The sequence below is a fragment of the Astatotilapia calliptera genome, chromosome 7 (assembly GCF_900246225.1).
Source record: "Astatotilapia calliptera chromosome 7, fAstCal1.2, whole genome shotgun sequence".
Lineage (NCBI taxonomy): Eukaryota > Metazoa > Chordata > Actinopteri > Cichliformes > Cichlidae > Astatotilapia > Astatotilapia calliptera.
The window spans coordinates 53,705,757-53,723,005 of record NC_039308.1 but is presented as its reverse complement, the minus strand read 5'-3'; the positions used below and the strand labels follow the sequence as shown (position 1 = coordinate 53,723,005).

Below are 17,249 nucleotides of genomic sequence, written 5' to 3'. Positions count from 1 at the left end.
AGTGTTTCTGTCAACTGTGAGGCTTAACAACTCAAATGTATGCTTGCTTTCCCCCCCTTTGATGTTCCAGGTGTGTGATATCATCAAATGATTCACCAGTCCCATTTCATTACGCTGTTATTAATATTATCTCTGTTGACCCACCGTCTACTCCATGTGCTCCAGAGAAGAGTCGATGTATCCACAAAGGTACAACCAAATATTTGGCATACAGGTAGATCAAGTGTCAGTTGACCCACATTTCCTCACTTGTATATAATGAGTTCTGGTCAAGTGGATTATTTCAGGTGATCATTTCTGATAGTAAAAAAAAGCCACCTGGTTCTTAGCAGGTCTTAAAACTATGTTATTGATGCTAAAACACCTTTAGCATCAATAACTTGAAGTAATTATTATTACTATTATTTATTTTCTATATAACTATCAGTTTCATATTATTGAGCCAAGTCTTTGTTACAGTGTTGCTTCAGTTCTTTGAGGTTTGTGGGCATTCAGTTATGCTCTGCTCTCTTGAGGTCACAGCACAAGATTTTGTATACAAAGGAGTTCATGGTTGACTCAATGCCTGCAATGTGCAGTTTCTCTGAGCATGGACTGAGCTTAGGGACAGTTTGCTAGGACAGCTGACATGTCATGAATGTTAATTGTTTTCCATGGATAAATAATCTTTCACATTCAGAATGATGAGCTTTTTGGAGATATTGCCTTCTAAGCCTCCCCAGACTGATGACAGCAACAGCTCCTTCTCTGTGATCTTTAACGTGCACCCATATGCTCCTGCAAATAGACAAAATTTCTGCTTTTATAAAGGTCATCACACTTGCTGAGAGAGAGTAATCGGAGAAGCTGCTACCAGTTTTAGTAAAAAAATAATGACGTGGTGTTATAACATCTATATTATTCATCTGGGTTTGCATTTTAATAATTTAAGAGCTGCTAAGGACCAGATTCATTTTATGATGTCCCTATATGTAACACCTTAGAACTGAAACAGGGTATTTCTTTTTCACTTCACTATATGGTTGGATAGTCAGTTTGTTTTTTCTTGTAATTTAGGTATTTGTTTTTCAAAGTGAAAGGTAAGAGTGAAGCTTTATGTACTTATGACTCTGTGGATGTGGGCTGGGAGACATTATGTCCTGGTGAATGTGAATAAGACTGTGAATAAGACTAGAGATAGAGAAAGAACAGCTTTATGCCAGGATGTTGATGTGACCTGGATGTCCACATTGACTAAATGTTATTGTTATTATAATTATTTCATTATGATTTCAACTGCTGTAACAAAAAAAAAAAAAAAAATCCCAAATATGGGATAAAGCATTTCTCACCATCACCTGGTTTTGAGGTCTGCAGACTGGATTAAAGCCACCTTTGTGTTTGGAGCTTTCTGGATTTGTCTATCTGGCACAGATTCACAAGGGAAAAATACAGTAACAAGGATCGATAGCACAATAAATGAAACCTTAAAAACAAACAATGAAAGCATTAAGAGCTTTGATGCAGATGGCTTTTATTCACATTATTTTACTCAGTTAGTTTGGTCAGTTTATTTTTGCCAAAGCAGAAAAATGTATTGATTCATTTGGTCGCATGAAACATGCAAAAAGCAGTAACCAGAACTACTAATTAAAAAAACTCACACATTGCAGGCACACACGCGTGAGTATTCACAGAAATTTGCAAGTACACACAATGAAGACACATAATACTGTTTTCACTCTGAGATAAATAACTTCATCTAAACTCGGGGACTTTGACAGATATCACAGTGAATAAATTAAGTCACAGTTTTAACAGCAGTTAGTGGGAAGACTTGTAAGTGTTAGCTGTATGTTGTTTGGTTTCAGATCTGGAGTCAGGCGTGCTGAGACCACAAGAACCGATCGCACCGCTCGAGCATCGTCTGGATCATGGCCCTGAAAAATAAAATACTTTTTAATAGTTTTTTTCATGACAAAGACATCTTTAACCTGAGCTGACTTTTAAAAAGCAACGCCTGTATTTTAATCCAGTGGACAGAGCAATGTGAACGTGTGTCAATGTGCATCACAGCTTAAAAATAGGATGGGAGACATTTCAGTCTCCTTCATTTACCCAACTTACAGTTTGCTCAGACGAAATCTGATCAATGTTAATAAATATAAAATATAAAAATATAAATATAAAATGTATATTTTATAAACGTATCTGATTTCTGCTGCATTACAAACGTCTTATAGAACATGTAAAAAGAACAAAATGATATATGCAAAATATAATAATGTTCCATTAAAAGTAAACAGCCCAGCGAGTGAGCTGTCTTGATGGAGGATTGTGCTCTCAGAGTGCCTCTGGTTTAATAACCGTACAAACAAATTTGACATGAAATGTAGTCAGTATAGGGTCAGTTTGTTTGCAGCCTGCTGTTGAGCTGTGAACTACATTTAGTCCCATTTGGGAATCTTAGTCACACAAGATTCTGCTTTGTGTTAAGTACAAAAAAATAACGAACTAACAACTAACTTAAGTTCAGTGCGTGTAAAAGTGCAAACTACAACAATTACCACTACTAATTCGCTCGACTACGTGTTTTAATGAACAAGGAAATAAATCAGTGTCAGCAGTTTGTTATGCAAACATCCAAACATGTTGCAGGTTTGTTTCTGTGAACGTTACTTCCTCACATCAGCCAGGAACTGCAGGAGATCTAACAATACATGAATAGTCTATCCTGTTGTTTTGAGATTCTAAACATTTGATAGCCTGACCCACCTTTGCCTCTTCTCAGCGACTCTCAGCACCTCACAGACCAGTTTGGAGTGGGGTGAAAGGACCAGTTGAACACCACAGTCCTCCAGGATGGTCAGAGCTTGGTCAGGCCCAACAGTCCTAGCCAGCATGAGAGTCAGGCTCTCCGGGCTGATCTTTCCTCTGCAGTCTGCTGAGCCATTGGACCAGTCGCTCCCGTTCGCACCTGCGACCTGCTCAGAGTTGACCGTGCTGCTGCACTGCTGAGACAGCTGGATCAAGAGCTTCCACTCGTCCACGGTCTGGGGCCTAACACCTGGCAAATAAAGAAGAGAAGGAACACACGTTAGTGCTTTTTTAGGTTTACAAACGTGGCCATTTTAAGGTCTCAATAATAACTAAATGAACCAGCCAAGTAACAGGATACAGTTCCAAGGAATTGGTCCGCGCAAGTGTTAAAGGCATTCCTGAATTTCTTCATTCAGACAACCTGTGAAGTCAAACATTTCCAAGGCTGCCCTCTGTCCTCCACCACAGCATTAAATAAAAGGAGAATGCTGCAGCGAGGGAGCTGACAGGGAATAGAAGGAGAGAACATATTTCTCCCGCATTGGCTTATCTTTATTGGCTCCCTGTTAAACTCTAAATCAAATTAAAAATTCTTCTCCTCACATCCAAGCTCTGAATAATCAGGCACTATCTTATCTTAAAGACCTTATAGTACCGCATAACCCCAACAGAGTACTTTGCTCTCAGACTACGGGCTTACTTCTGGCTCTCAGGATATTTAACAGTAGAATGGGAGTGCTTGCTCATAGGGGGTTGTTTTCTCTCTATTATCGTAGGGTCTTTACCTTACATTATAAATCTCTTGAGGTCAACGTTGTGGTGATTTGAAACCAAGTGAAATGAATCGACTTGAGTTACTCAGTTTAAATGAGTCGGTCAGTAAAGTCTGTATTTCATAACTCCTGCTCCACAGTTGGAGTTTAAGAAGATTATCGAGACCATCTTTATTACATGGTAATGATTAATTTAGATGTATTACCTGCTCATCGCACAAGAACAGCTGATCACAGGTTTTGCATTTACTTTAACTGTCCTCACTCTTACTTACTTATTAATGGATAGTTAGACGTACTGTATCTTTGTATTTCTTGTAATGAGTTTAAAGATGCAGCACTGTTCTTGTATTAAAAAAAGCAACCCCTGACGTGTTTACTGTAATTAAATCTCATCATCCAGTGAAGATTTCCCAAATTTAATTGTTCTTATCTGAGAGACGGTGGTTTAAAGACTTCGTCTTACCATCAGATTCATCCAGCAGGGTGATGTCATCCAGCTGACAGATGGCGATGAAAGCCTCTGTGCGAAGTTGGAGCTCATTGCAGAGGTAGAGGTAGCCCGTCCAGTACCTTCACACACACGTTACACAAAGGGTTATACCACATACATCCTGTTTTGTTTTTTTTTTAAGGTAGGCAACTAATTACTAATTATACCCGTGACTTCGACAAGTCTGTAACATCTTCTGCTTTGAGGAAAAGTCTGCAGGAATGCGAATCAGCAGCGACAGAAGGCGTCCATAGCCCCAAGCGAAACAATGTGAATGCCACCTGCAGCAGGAAACACATGAAGTTAGTGATATTTATTATTGTTCCTCGTTCTCACTTCAGTATCTTACTTAAATAGATTCCAGTAGAAACGGCTATGTTTGGATCTATCCAGCTATGGTTCGTTTTCATCATGTTCAGCTAATCTACTGGGCCTTACAGGTTAAATAATAGCACTTATAAAAAAAACAAACAAACATATTATCTGCTTTAGTGACTAAAATTAGTCTGAAAGTTTTTAGTCACTTTAGTCACTTCTACACTGTTACCTTTATTAGTGAGACACATTCTAAAATGTTCTCCTGTAATTTTTTGTTTGTTTTCTATCATTTTTATGGAGTCTTAAAGAAACGTAATTTCTTAATTTCTTTAAGATGTCGTGAGGAGTAGCTCTCCAGGTTTCGTCATACATTAAAAACTCCACTTTGGATGTTGGCTGCCTTTTGTTCTGTTCTCTATGAAGAGGACCGCACACTGCTTGAGTAATGCTGAGATCTGGGGAGGCCAATCCATAACTGATAGTGTAAATTTGTGTGTTTTCTATCCAGGTGCTTTTATTGCATTAACCGTGTGTTTGAAAAATGAAACTGTGGCCAATAAGACGTTACAGATTTTACAGAAAAAAAATCATATTTCCATCAATCTTGACAAGATCCCTCAACATCTACATCTGAAATGCAGACCCAAATTATGACAAGACCTACAGAAAGCTAAAGAACTATTGTTCAAGAGCATTTAAAAAAATACAAGAAAGTCTGGCTTTTTGGAAGCAAAATAAAAAGAAATGAGGGGTGGCTCAAGACTTTTGCACAGCATTACAGTATGTTGAACTACTTTAAGATCAAAATACAAATAAACTGGTGACCAACTTAATCAATTTAAAAAAAGCCCATTATTATTACTTTGTATAATATTAGAAATATTTTGAGGGTTTGTGCACAAAATATTTTAGATTACAGAAACAGTAACTGTCAAAATGAGAGAAAACTCACACACAACCTTCCATTATCTTTGTGGCATCATTGAGCCAGTTCCTGTATCATAATGGCACATGGAAATGTAAGGCTGGGCTCATAAACAATCTCACTCTGCCAGTTGAAGGATAAAGACAAAAATGTGCTAACTTACCTTGGCTGTCCATCAGGGGTCAGGGTATCACAGCACTGTGGGGCATCATGGGTAAGTGCCAGCTCCAGCCAATCCTGTCTCAGCGATTCTGGATCAAGGAGGGACTGCAAAAATGACAGCCTCAAAAAAGAAGAAGAAATAAGTGTGAAATTCTGCTTCTACAACATGAGCTTGGTGTTTTATTTAATTGAACAAAAAGGTTAAGCTGAAGACGTACCTGTGCTCCTCAGTTTGTGATTGTACCAGATTATCCAGATATGCCAGGAAATGGCTTTTTTTTGCCATGGTCATTACATCAGCAGGAGTTATGGTAGGATAGAACTGGGAAAAGGAGCGTACAGCAGCCTCACCGTGCTTCTCATACAGTCTGGAAAATAACATAGCAAACTTATCTCACAAGGTCTAACACCACTTTTCTATTTCTATAGTTTAAAAATCACAAATCAAATCAAAATCAAATCACTTTTACTGTCACATCACACAATACAAGACTTTGCGTTTCATTTTGAAGGTCAAACATTAAAGAAGGGACCTTTAAATATGTGATTTATCAAAAAAGGATGCCGACCTGTGAAAGTGAGCGAGGAGATGAGCTGGACTCCAGGGCTGCAGCTCTCTCAGACTTCTCAAAGATTTCTGCAAATCACCTCTCTGAAAAACTTCCACCACCTTGCTAGACTGGGTGAGCTCTACAGATACAAGCATGATATTTGACGAAGATGAAACCACCAAGAATCAATGAGCAATATATGTATATCATTATTTTATCAAAGTTCTGACTAGTTTTTAGTCTTTTGTTATATATAGGATTATTGCAGAGTACATGCATTTAATTTCCTAACCAAAATTAAACATATTCACCTTTATTTTCTGCGTATTTTTCTTCTATTTGAATGTTTTAATTTTTAAAATTGTCTGTTTGTCGATTTGTGAACTCTGAAAACACACATACATGTAAGTTTTCAAGGATAATTGTCTGACCTAGCATTGCCTCAGTGAAGGAGCTCATTATCTCGGGCTGCTCCTGATGGCACAGCAGACACATTCTTCTCACGCGCTCTTGGTCCAGCAGAAAAAAGTAGCGCCTCAGGAAAACTGTGCACCCCAGCTCTTGTTCATTCTGGTTTCTGAAGCAGCTCAGTTCTGTGTACAGTGTGGCCAGCTCACAGAGATGAGCCAGCAGATCTGATGGTATGGGTTTAGGGGGCACCACACGGACTGGCTCAGCAGGACTCCCATTTGAAGCACCGTTTTTCGTTGAGTCTAACTTTAGCTGGTCCTCACGCTGTCCCTCTTCTTCCTCAGGCTTAGGCGTTTCGTTCTTCTCTGTTACATCTGTTGGTTCTTCTGATGAAGAGGTAGGATACTCTCGTTGATCTGAGCAGGTGCTTAAATAATCCGTGTCCCATCTCTCCTCTCCTGCTCCATCCATAGTGGAATCACCTGCAGCAGCAGACTTGAGCGCCACAGACCCAAGTATTCGCTCCAGAACCGGCAACCACTCCAGCAGAGCTTCTCTCAGGGAGGCTGGGTCTAGTAGCACCAAAGGATCTTGTATCTGGGAGCTGATGTCGGAAACATATTTGTAACTGTTTAATAGAAGACATTGCTGGATCTTGCACTGGGGAAATTGACAAAATGCAGTACTTACATAGCTTGCTCTGTTGCTGACTGAAGTTCCTGCATTTCAGCCTCAGCGTTAGATATTTCATCACCAACCCTGTGACACGTACATGTCAAAGTAAAAAAGAAAACAGTCTGGATTTATTTCTTTTTTATGGCTACTATTGAAACAACACACATTGCTCTAAGCACTCTAAAACAGGGTCGCAACAGCACTTACTCATTCTCCATTTCCTCGGAGTACAAATTTGTGGTGGCTGATATTTCAGTCGGTCCGCCCTCTCTGAATTCAGGTCTCTGCCAGAGCTCAGAGTTCATCTGGAGAGTGTTGATCTTCTCTGTTGTCTTCTTAACAAAACTAGAAACACTGATGACAAGAAGGTGAACAATAAATACGTTTTGTTGCACCATTTAGCAAAACAACAAGAGGAAGAGAAAGCAGTACAAATACAAAGGTGAAATGACTCAGAAGGATGAAAAATGCGAGACCTTAAAATTAAACACACCACATGTGCCTCAGTATGAATAATAAAACACAGATGTGGGTCTTCAGCGGAAAGGGGAAGTAAGGCATATGAATGCACAGCTGCACTTGAGTGAAAGTTTCAATTCTCAGAAGAAGAAAGTGTTAAAATATAGCTCAAAGCCGCATGAGCTGCAGCGAGAGGCACGTTTGTAGTTAAAGCTTCTTTGTTTCATTCACCTGTCTTTAACGGCCTGCAGCGCGATGCGGGGGGGTTTGGGACGGAACGAGAGCGGGAGGTGAAACTGCAGGCCTTGGTCAGATCGTTCGGCCTCCGTGCGCTCACTGGTCTGCGGATCTGAGTAGAGGTGGGGGCGAGATTCGGAGGAAAAACACAGATGGATGGAGTACCAAAGAGATGAGAGAGACAGTGGACATAATGCAAGCAGATGGAGCAAACGTGGCAGACACTAATGAAGAGAGAACACAAATCAAATGCTGCACGATACAAAAAAAATTAACCCAAAACAGTGATGTATGTGAGTGATACGATGGAAAAAGATAAGAAACTTGGTATTAACAGTGGGACAAAGTGAAGATTAAATTTGTAAAGCAGGTCAATAATCACAGTGATTGCTCAGCACTCACAGCAAATCCAACAATGCAGCAGCAGAGAAATATTTTTTATCAAATGATTTTATTTTATTTTTAAACGCAAGTCAGAAACTGTAATAGAAAAAAAACAGTTGGTTATTAAAAACATGTATGATCATTACAACAGAGAGGCAAAGAGTCAAATTATTAGCAGTTGGGTTACACAGATCCTGTGGAACGCTCCCATATCCAATTAGTTAGGTTATTCACAGGTTTTTTTTCTCCCTCTTTCTTGGTTTTTAGTAGAGCGTTAAACTGAAAATAATTTTACTCTCTCTTAACGCTGAAATTAGAAGGGGTAGAAAATGAATTTGATCCTGAGACATAAATCAAATATATAAAAAAGAGAGAGAAAACACAAAGAGATGGAATCAGGATAAGAGTCAAAGAATGAAAGAAAGAAGAAAAGTAAGTTAGATTTCCGCTTTGCTGTGATCTCAGTTTCAGTATTAGTTTAATCTGTTCTGATCATTTTTAAAAAGAGTTACATCGACTTAAGTCTGCTCTCTACAGAAAAATGCTGTGTCTGCTAATATTTACTAAATTCTGGCTGCGGTTGTCAACTTTTCATCTCTGAGAATTTTCAGTTTTTGCAGATTATACTAAATATGAAGGTTATACAATGGAAAAAGTGTTATTTTATCACCAGTATTAGAAGGCTCTTTGTAACTCTGTATGCATCACTTAAGACTGTCTCTTACCGTGATTGACCTGATCCTCATCCTGCACAAAGCTGAATTCTTTGAGTCGCTCCTCCTCTGACACAGAGTGATTAAGCAGCGAGCTCGTCTCCTCATCTGACTGGCTTCCTCTGCGGCTGATCACTCGATAGATTCCACAGTCCAGGACGTTGAAACTCTCCTTAAAAACCACGTATCTAATATCACTGCACTTCATTCATTCATTACATAGAATAACTGTGAGCCACTGAAGAACTAAAGAAACACATTAGTTCTTACATGTGAGGAGATACTGCTCCTCCGGCTGCTGGAGGCTGAGTCAAGAGGCTCCAGCTTTGTGATGACCTCTTCCAGCTGCCCGATCAGCTCTAGATGTGTGCTGGAACTGAGCTGAGACTTCAGGTGCTCGAGGCGGTCAATGGGAATTGATTTCCTGGCCTGAATTAAATAAAAAATAATTCCTACTAAGATCTTGATAAACAAAGTAAAAAAAAAATGCAAAAACACCATTAAAAAGTACTTAAACTTTAATCTGCAGCATACAAACATCTGAAAGTTGTCAAGAAAACTGACTAAAGCATCGTCGCCACTGACATTTTTATTTTAGAGGTGTGGACCAGAAGTCGAACGACTGCCTTTCTAGTTTAAAAGTCTGAATTAAATTTCCACACAGTAGTATGTAGTATATATATATATATATCTAACGTAGAAGGAACATGATGGAAAATAGCATTTGATAAACTTAAAATTCAATTTGATTCAATTAAATAGCACCAAATGACAAAAAGAGCTGTCTCAATGCATCACATGCAGCCCCACAGAAGTCTGAGCCAACAGAAGCACAGCTTAAGGTTTACCTGACCTCCCGGGCTTTAGGACTGTTTGACACAAGTGTAAGCAAAGGCCTATCAAGGCCTCTTCTTGTTGAAGTTGTTGATGGTAAGATAGCAGTGTTGTTATTATTAATAAAGTAATTAATTAAGTTTCTTTTGCTTTTATAGCTGAGAACAGTTTCTTTAAATATCACTGAGCCCTGCTGTGTTTGATGTTGATGATGCAGATTAATCATTACGTTTTCTTATGAAAACTTAACAGTAAACACAAGGACTCTCTCTCCGTTTTTCTCTTCCTTCTATCAATCCCTCCATGTTTGGGTCACGAGGGCAGCAGTCTAAGCAGAAACACCCTGACTTCCCTCTCCCTGCCACCTGCTCCAGGTTGTCCCAAGTAAACCAAATGTCCCTTAACTAACCCTACTTCCAGCTGCTCTTTTTTATTAGCACCTGCTCAACTCGACTGTACCTTTAGAGTATTAGGTGATCGTACTGGTACTAGGGACATTTTTAGCACCTTCTTGGACGGGGTTTCAAGCAAACTGAATCAAGCCAAAACTGTAACACGAACAGAACCCATGGCACTGATTGGCCTGGGACCGACATGAATGAATGAGTCATGAGAGCGACTCCTTCACAAGAATCAAACCTGACATTTTTCAGACGAAGCAAGAGGGAAATGGTAACACAACGCCCACCACGTTCTCTGTGACAACAAATCAGAAACCAAGCAGCAGGTATACCATCACCTCCATCTCCTCGATTGTTGCATTGTGTCACAAACACGATGTCACCCACATTGAGCTGGTACTTCATTGTAATGGAAAATGACTGAAACTGAATAGAATCTAGCCAAGATGAACTTAGTGGAGCCAACGAGACGCTAATACAAAGCAGCTTTAGTATGGGAGTGGTAGCAATCTTACCCTGCTGGTAGTGATTGCGTGTTGGAACATACAGCAGACAGCAGCAGCCAGAGGCCAGGACTCCCTGCGCAGCAGGCGCTCAACACATCGCTCTGCAGATATCAAGGAGAGGTGGGACAGACGCCCGCTTCCATGGAGACAGAAGAGCTCACTGCGATAAACCGCCACGTCAAGCAAATCTACAAAAAACAGAAAACAGACAGAATAATTTACACTTGATTATATCAGAGCAACAAAGCTCTGTGTGATCATCGTTAACCTTCATGATTTTTGTCTATCGAGATTAAAAATAAACATGATGTTACTGCAGTAAAATAATAAAATGGTTACATTTTAAGGGAAAATTGTTTGTGTTCATGAAGTAAAAGGTTGGTGGTATTCTGGGAACAAAAGAAGGCAGAAACACACCTTTAACTTCTGTCCACAAAAGTAGCTGTCCATTCTGAGGTGTGAAGATATAAATGGCAGAATCAGTCCAGGTCAGCAGGTTTTGGTCCCTATACACAAAAACAAAGTGTATAGTTAGTCAAGTGACAGGCTGATCTGCATATGGATTTTTTTAAACAATTTGACATGTCAGATAAAATGAAAATATCTCAAATATTGTAACATGACATGAAAAATTATGCTTATTACCCCAAATAAAGCAGCTTAGGGAAGGCGATAGACTGTGGAGTCTTCTGCACTGGATTGTAATTTGGCTCATTTCTGCGTCAGAGGAAGAAAATTTAGATCAGAAGTCTGGCTTTTAAAATAAACAGGGTCCTAAGCAGGAGCACACAATACCTAAAGGTGATGAGAGGCAGTGGAGGACACGCCAGAAGCTGTTTGAACTGATGGGTGCTCAGAACCTCGCCATTAAAACTGGCCTCCCATATTCGAGACCCCGGCCGGGCACAGTACAGCAGTGGGGGCTGACCCATTAATAATCCCCTATTCTGAGGGAAAAAGCAAGCTCCAAACTCCCCGTCACGCTCCTTATTACCAACACGCCAGAACTTCTCCCTGAAGAGACACACAGAAGCCAAAAATCACATAACAACCGTGAAAAGTCCCCCATACACCACGGAATACAGTTTTTATAAACATGAGGAAAAAATAAAATATATATTGATTTTATAATATACTATACAGGAAGCCCCACGTGGCCAGGCTTTATTTGTGTTGGAGATAACGGGCATTACAACAGGGATTATTGTTTGTTTGTTTGTTAATTTATTTCAATCACGTAAACAATATACAGATACATTTAGCAAAGAAGAGAAGAGAGAAAAAAATACTGTACAAAATAAAGTTAATACATTTCAATACGGCTTCTGTTCTCATTCGGCTTTCTTTGTTATTTCTACTTCAGGCTCTGCGTGCTAACGTGAAATAGTGTTTCGACGCGTTATTTGACTCTTCTTCTGCAGAAATGAACAAACTTGGTGCCGCAAAATGCAGAAGTGATTTTACCAGTAAGCGCACTGTTGGTGCTGCCATTTATTCCTAATGTAACAGCTGCTCATTCAATCACTGAAACAATGTGGGGCACATCACTCACACTGCTGTAACTTTACAGTTGGGCTTCCTTTGGCGCTACAGGTAAACTACCGCTCAGGGTGGCTGTTTAAAGTGTATTCTTTTTGTAGAGTATAACAATTATAGGATCCTGTTAATGATGATACTGAATGATACTGTTAATCAGAATGTGTCACGGATGATTTCAAACTGAAACTCACAGCATAGCACACTGGACATATAAAGTGCTTTGGACCATATTTTCAGCATAAGTTACTATGGCGATCTAGCCAAGTTAAAAGTGAGGCACCTTTGACACTGAAAACTCGCCAACGTATTAATCCTGCTTGTAGCACTGCTTTTGTGCACAGAAGAATCTGTTGTAGTTCATGTTTAATAAAAATACAAACTTAATATTTTAAGAATAAGAGAAGAATCTGTGATAAAAACTAATATGTCCATGATAATGGACCCAACATATTACTACTGGACCATTAATGACAACATTTACCTAAATGGAAGCATGAGTGCGAGCGCTCTGTGAGTTTCTCCCGAAAAAGAGAATATGAAAGACACAAACGGATGGAGCAAAGGTGGTACTCACTTCTCTGTGTCGCAGAGATAGCAGCGGGTGAGGGAAGACACAAGCAGTCGTCCATCTTGGTACCCAAGCTGAACCACTTTAGAGTCCACAGTGGTGACAGTCTGGACAGGGAATATAACAAACGCTGACCCCTAAAGACAAAAAAAATAAATACATATATCATAGGGAAGGATGAATTTTAAATATAATAATAAATGTAGCATGCAGAGGCAACATTGCTCTTGTCTGCCAGAATAAAAAAAAAAAAACTGAGAAAGAAAAAAAGTACAGTCAGAAAACTAATCGCCGTAAGAGCTAGCAGCTCTTATAGTTGCATGTTTAACCACTGAACTAGTACCTACTTTTAATTAGTGCCAAGCTTTCAATGTTAATCAGCAGTCACTACCTTTCCCATTTTGGAGGATCCTGCACGGAGAAAGGACACCTTGCCTCCAGAGTCGCCGACAAAAACTTTCAGCGCGCTTGTATCCCAGCAGAGTGCAGTAACTGTCTGACCTCTGTGCTCCCAGGACACGCTGACTCTCTCTGGACGACCCCGCCGCTCCAACTGCAGCTCCCACACCACCACCAGACCCTGACTGGATGTGTATCACACATAGTGAACAATATGGGAACCACAGCCAAACACAGAGATGAAGCAGGAAAGAAAAAGCCTGCAACTTGTTTAAAAGTACTTTTTGTAGTTACCCACAAAAGAATCTAACTACAACTTTAACCAACAGGGGGCAGCATTCTACAAGTGGGTGTGTTAACACACATTTTAAACCAAGGTGGTACGAAACATTTTATTTACTTTCTTGAATAAACGCTAACCTTGTTGCAACTGCAATAAAGTCTTCATCGTGAGGGCAGCATGCCACCTGAGCGATGGATCCCTCCTGGGAGAAACACGCACATTGAGTGATGGGTCAGTGGACAAATGCAAAGAAAACAAACACCGCATTACTGTTTATGTTTAACTCTATCACTCATTAACAGAAGAGCAGCACAGGCTCACAGTCACTTATTACCTTGTGAGTGAGGATGAGCCGTTGTTTCCAGCCCTCCCTCTGAATCAGGTGCACCCCACCTGCTGATGTTCCTAATGCGAGCCACTTCCTCGACACTGCCAAACAGGTACACTACAGCACAGTGTAACACAGAATTAATGTCAAGCATAATTGTATTCTTGCTTTTCTAATTTTCTTCCACTACAGCTGAAAGAAATTAAATCCATATTGTATATTTTTTTAATACGTCCTACTAACTTTAAAGCCAGGATTATCAAAGTGCGGTTCATGTGGCAATGGTGGCGCCCATTAGTAACCCTTTATGTGGCCTGAAGGTAGTTTATTTCAGATCACTAATGGTTAAAATATAAACACCACCAAAACAACAAATACCAAAATAAACAAGATTCTTGACACATTACATCCACTAATTTGTTTTTGTTTCAAGTCCTTCTTTAAAGATATTTAGGAATATGAGGTGCCTACTTGAATATAAATAGAAAACTGGCTAGAATTACTACCTTTAGCCTGCCGGAGTCCAAACGCAGAGCAGAGAGAAGTGGATCGAGGCAGTCGAACTCTGCCAGGACATAATTGTGGTTCTCTGGAACAACTGGTATCGGAGGCATCTTCACTGGTGCTCCAACACAGCTGAAGGACAAAGAGTGAGTCAGATAAGTATGAAAGAAAATAGGAGAGAGTTCATACCATGGCCCTCGGCCGTGTGGCTTCACATGACTTTCAGCAGCGTACCTACCCTCTTTAATTGACCAGTCATGACTCCACTCTACATTACCGCCAGCCTGAAAAGAACCCCCTCTTTAAAACAGTTAGTTTGGTGCACAGAGCACTTTTTAAATGATTTTATTATAATTCAGATAAAATACTGAAGCTTTTAGTTATTACCCAATATATAAGCAAACTTCAACATTAGGGTGTTTTTTGGAGTTAAAAATATGTTTATCTTTAACATTTTTTGTTATTAAAGCCTTTTATTCTGGAGATCTTTTGACAGGACAGCATGAAGGTGAGAAGGGACTGAAGGGACTGAAAATGTAGAACTGGCTACATTATCAGAACTCGGTGCTGCACAGTGATGATTTGCACTTAATTAACTGACGAATTTAAGGATAAAAGCCGTGAGGAGGATGTTGATTTTTTTCTTGCTGGATACATTCAGCCCTAGCTGCTGTTCAAAATGATTCATCTTTCATTTAGTGTTGGATGTTAGCCGTTTCAAAGTGGTGTTAAATTGTGTAGATTCAAGAGTTGAAGTTAGAAGTTAAAGTTTTGCAATAAATACGTTAGCATTAGTTGCAGAAAAATGAGCTGCTACTGTGAATAGTTGACCCAAAGGCTGCAGTCACTGGCTACACCAGACACCAGTTTTCATTACTGCTCTATACTATACTGTAAATCAGAGCAACAGGGCCTCACAATTGATGGCCTCGTATAAAATTTGCAATTAGGCTCTGAGGTCATTAAACACCACTGGTGCTCTGCCTGAAATAATAAATATTACAAACAATAATTAATACATAATAATAATAATTCAGTAATAAAATGTAATCTCTCTGATCCTCATTATTCTTAATGAAAACACTGTGACGCTGAAATCATTTAACTTACACAGTGAGCATTTTTTGGCCACTTTCCTTTCTTGCTAAACTTTATTAATAGCACTGCTCCAGTCTTACTGAACAAATGCTATACTGTCCCTCTCACTTACTGACACTGTGCAGCAGCTGTGCTGCTTTCCGTCTGCATTAAGTGTTTAAGCTCATATTTATGTAATATTATAGCTCCATCTTCCTTTGCCAGTGAAACCATCTTTGTTACCGTTCACACGCTGCCAACACCACCCCTTTCATATTAACGTGCTTGTAACTACATTATATGCCCAGTTTTTCCCCCCATAATTCTGTTTTATAAAAATTTTCAAAGAGAAGGCACAAACTGCTAAACTGGTGAATGCCATTACTGAAGCAATGAGACAAAACCCTACATTTGCACTTGGTTCACTGTATGAAGCAGAATATAAAAAGTAATCCATGTACCAAGTACTCACGTAGTGTCCAAATTTTTCTATATTCACAACCTCCGAGATCAGAACTTTCCACATTTACACAGGGAAATACAATTTTTTTCCATCTCCGACCTAATTCACCATCTATACCAACTTTAAAACACATCAGTGCTATTAAATAAATAAATATATACCATAAAAAAGTAATTATTTTTCCACACCTTTATTGTATGTTAAAATAAACTTGCTTTTATCTTGTGAATAAAATAAATAGGCAAAAATAAGCCCGATTATAGTAAACCAAAAATAAATAGTGATGACATTTTATTTATTCCATAGTTTTTTGTAAGATGCAAGTACCAAAACACTCTGGGCATGAAACACATTCTCCGTCTGAAATACGTCAGAATCGAGTCAGATTCTGATGCGTCAAAAATTTCTCTGGTTGTAGACTGTCGCGTGGGTAGACTAAAACCCAGTTCATGTTGGTGTAGCTGTATCCAACTGTGGGACTGACAAACCTCAAATGTCACCAGAGCAGTAACAATATACAGGAAAAACAGGAACAAAGAAAGCGCGTTTATTAACCATTTCAGTATTATGAACAGGCAGTAGTCTCGTCACCTATGTTTGTTCATTGCAGTTGCTGCAGAGGATTCACGCATGTCGCGATCATAATTTAAAATCGAAAGCGTTTTCTCTTTTGGCCCAAAACAATGCGAAACGTGACAACGCGCACAGACACACAATAATATCCACTTAAAGATTAAAATATTCGCAGTGTTTACTTCCTCGTTAGTGGGCAATGGGTCCTGAAAAGCAGCGCCCACCGTCACGAGTTAATCTAACACCAGTTAATCTGAAACACCGGTCCAAAAATCACTGAAGCTAAAATTTGCGTCAAAACACACCGGAACCACGGGGAAATATTTAAAAGTGTAACACTTATTTCAAACATTTCACTGTCACCGTTTATTACAGTTAACACAAATCTAACCAGCCCGCTCCTCCCACTTTATTTTCAATAACAACTTAGCAAGAATGCTAGCTTAAACGCTGTCATGTCCATTCACCTCCAGCTTCATATATTAAACTCACCAGATATACCGAGCAACTCTCCCGGCTGTAACACCACACTTACAAGGCTTTCTTACATCCCAGATTTATTGCGTCTTTGCTCCGCTGTGCTGGAGAAAGTCGGTCAGCAGACCCGTGACAGTCTCACTCACTCAGCTGATGAGGGCACTTCCTGAAAGCAGCGCGTGGGCTTCCTCCGAGTTACAGATCAACTGAAATTGAAAGCGTCTGCATTTATTACCCAAATCAGTTGCGCATTTAGAAAGGCTACACATATACTCTGGATACTGCAGCAAATAATCCCTCTGAGGTAAAGATGAAACAACTCATCACATTATTAGAAAAAAAAAAACAAAGCAAAACAAGCTGCAGTGTGGAGATTTAAATGAAATAACTAAGCCTA

At 39.5% G+C, this 17,249-nt stretch overlaps 1 protein-coding gene across 1 annotated transcript; it reads right to left on the bottom strand.

The window, feature by feature from the left end:
* Positions 1-1,480: 1,480 nt before the first annotated feature.
* On the bottom strand, positions 1,481-17,064 carry hps5 (HPS5 biogenesis of lysosomal organelles complex 2 subunit 2). Its single transcript, XM_026175585.1, has 23 exons — positions 16,868-17,064; positions 14,265-14,394; positions 13,765-13,875; positions 13,568-13,632; positions 13,140-13,332; positions 12,755-12,885; positions 11,437-11,655; positions 11,287-11,358; positions 11,059-11,147; positions 10,651-10,829; positions 9,171-9,329; positions 8,913-9,072; positions 7,798-7,915; positions 7,315-7,461; positions 7,123-7,191; positions 6,453-7,036; positions 6,040-6,160; positions 5,689-5,838; positions 5,472-5,591; positions 4,233-4,346; positions 4,039-4,145; positions 2,755-3,046; positions 1,481-1,919 (listed from the first exon to the last, which is right to left on the bottom strand). The coding sequence occupies exons 2-23, from the start codon at positions 14,370-14,372 to the stop codon at positions 1,859-1,861; spliced, it is 3,369 nt and encodes a 1,122-aa protein (XP_026031370.1). The 5' UTR covers positions 14,373-14,394; positions 16,868-17,064; the 3' UTR covers positions 1,481-1,858.
* Positions 17,065-17,249: the final 185 nt, after the last annotated feature.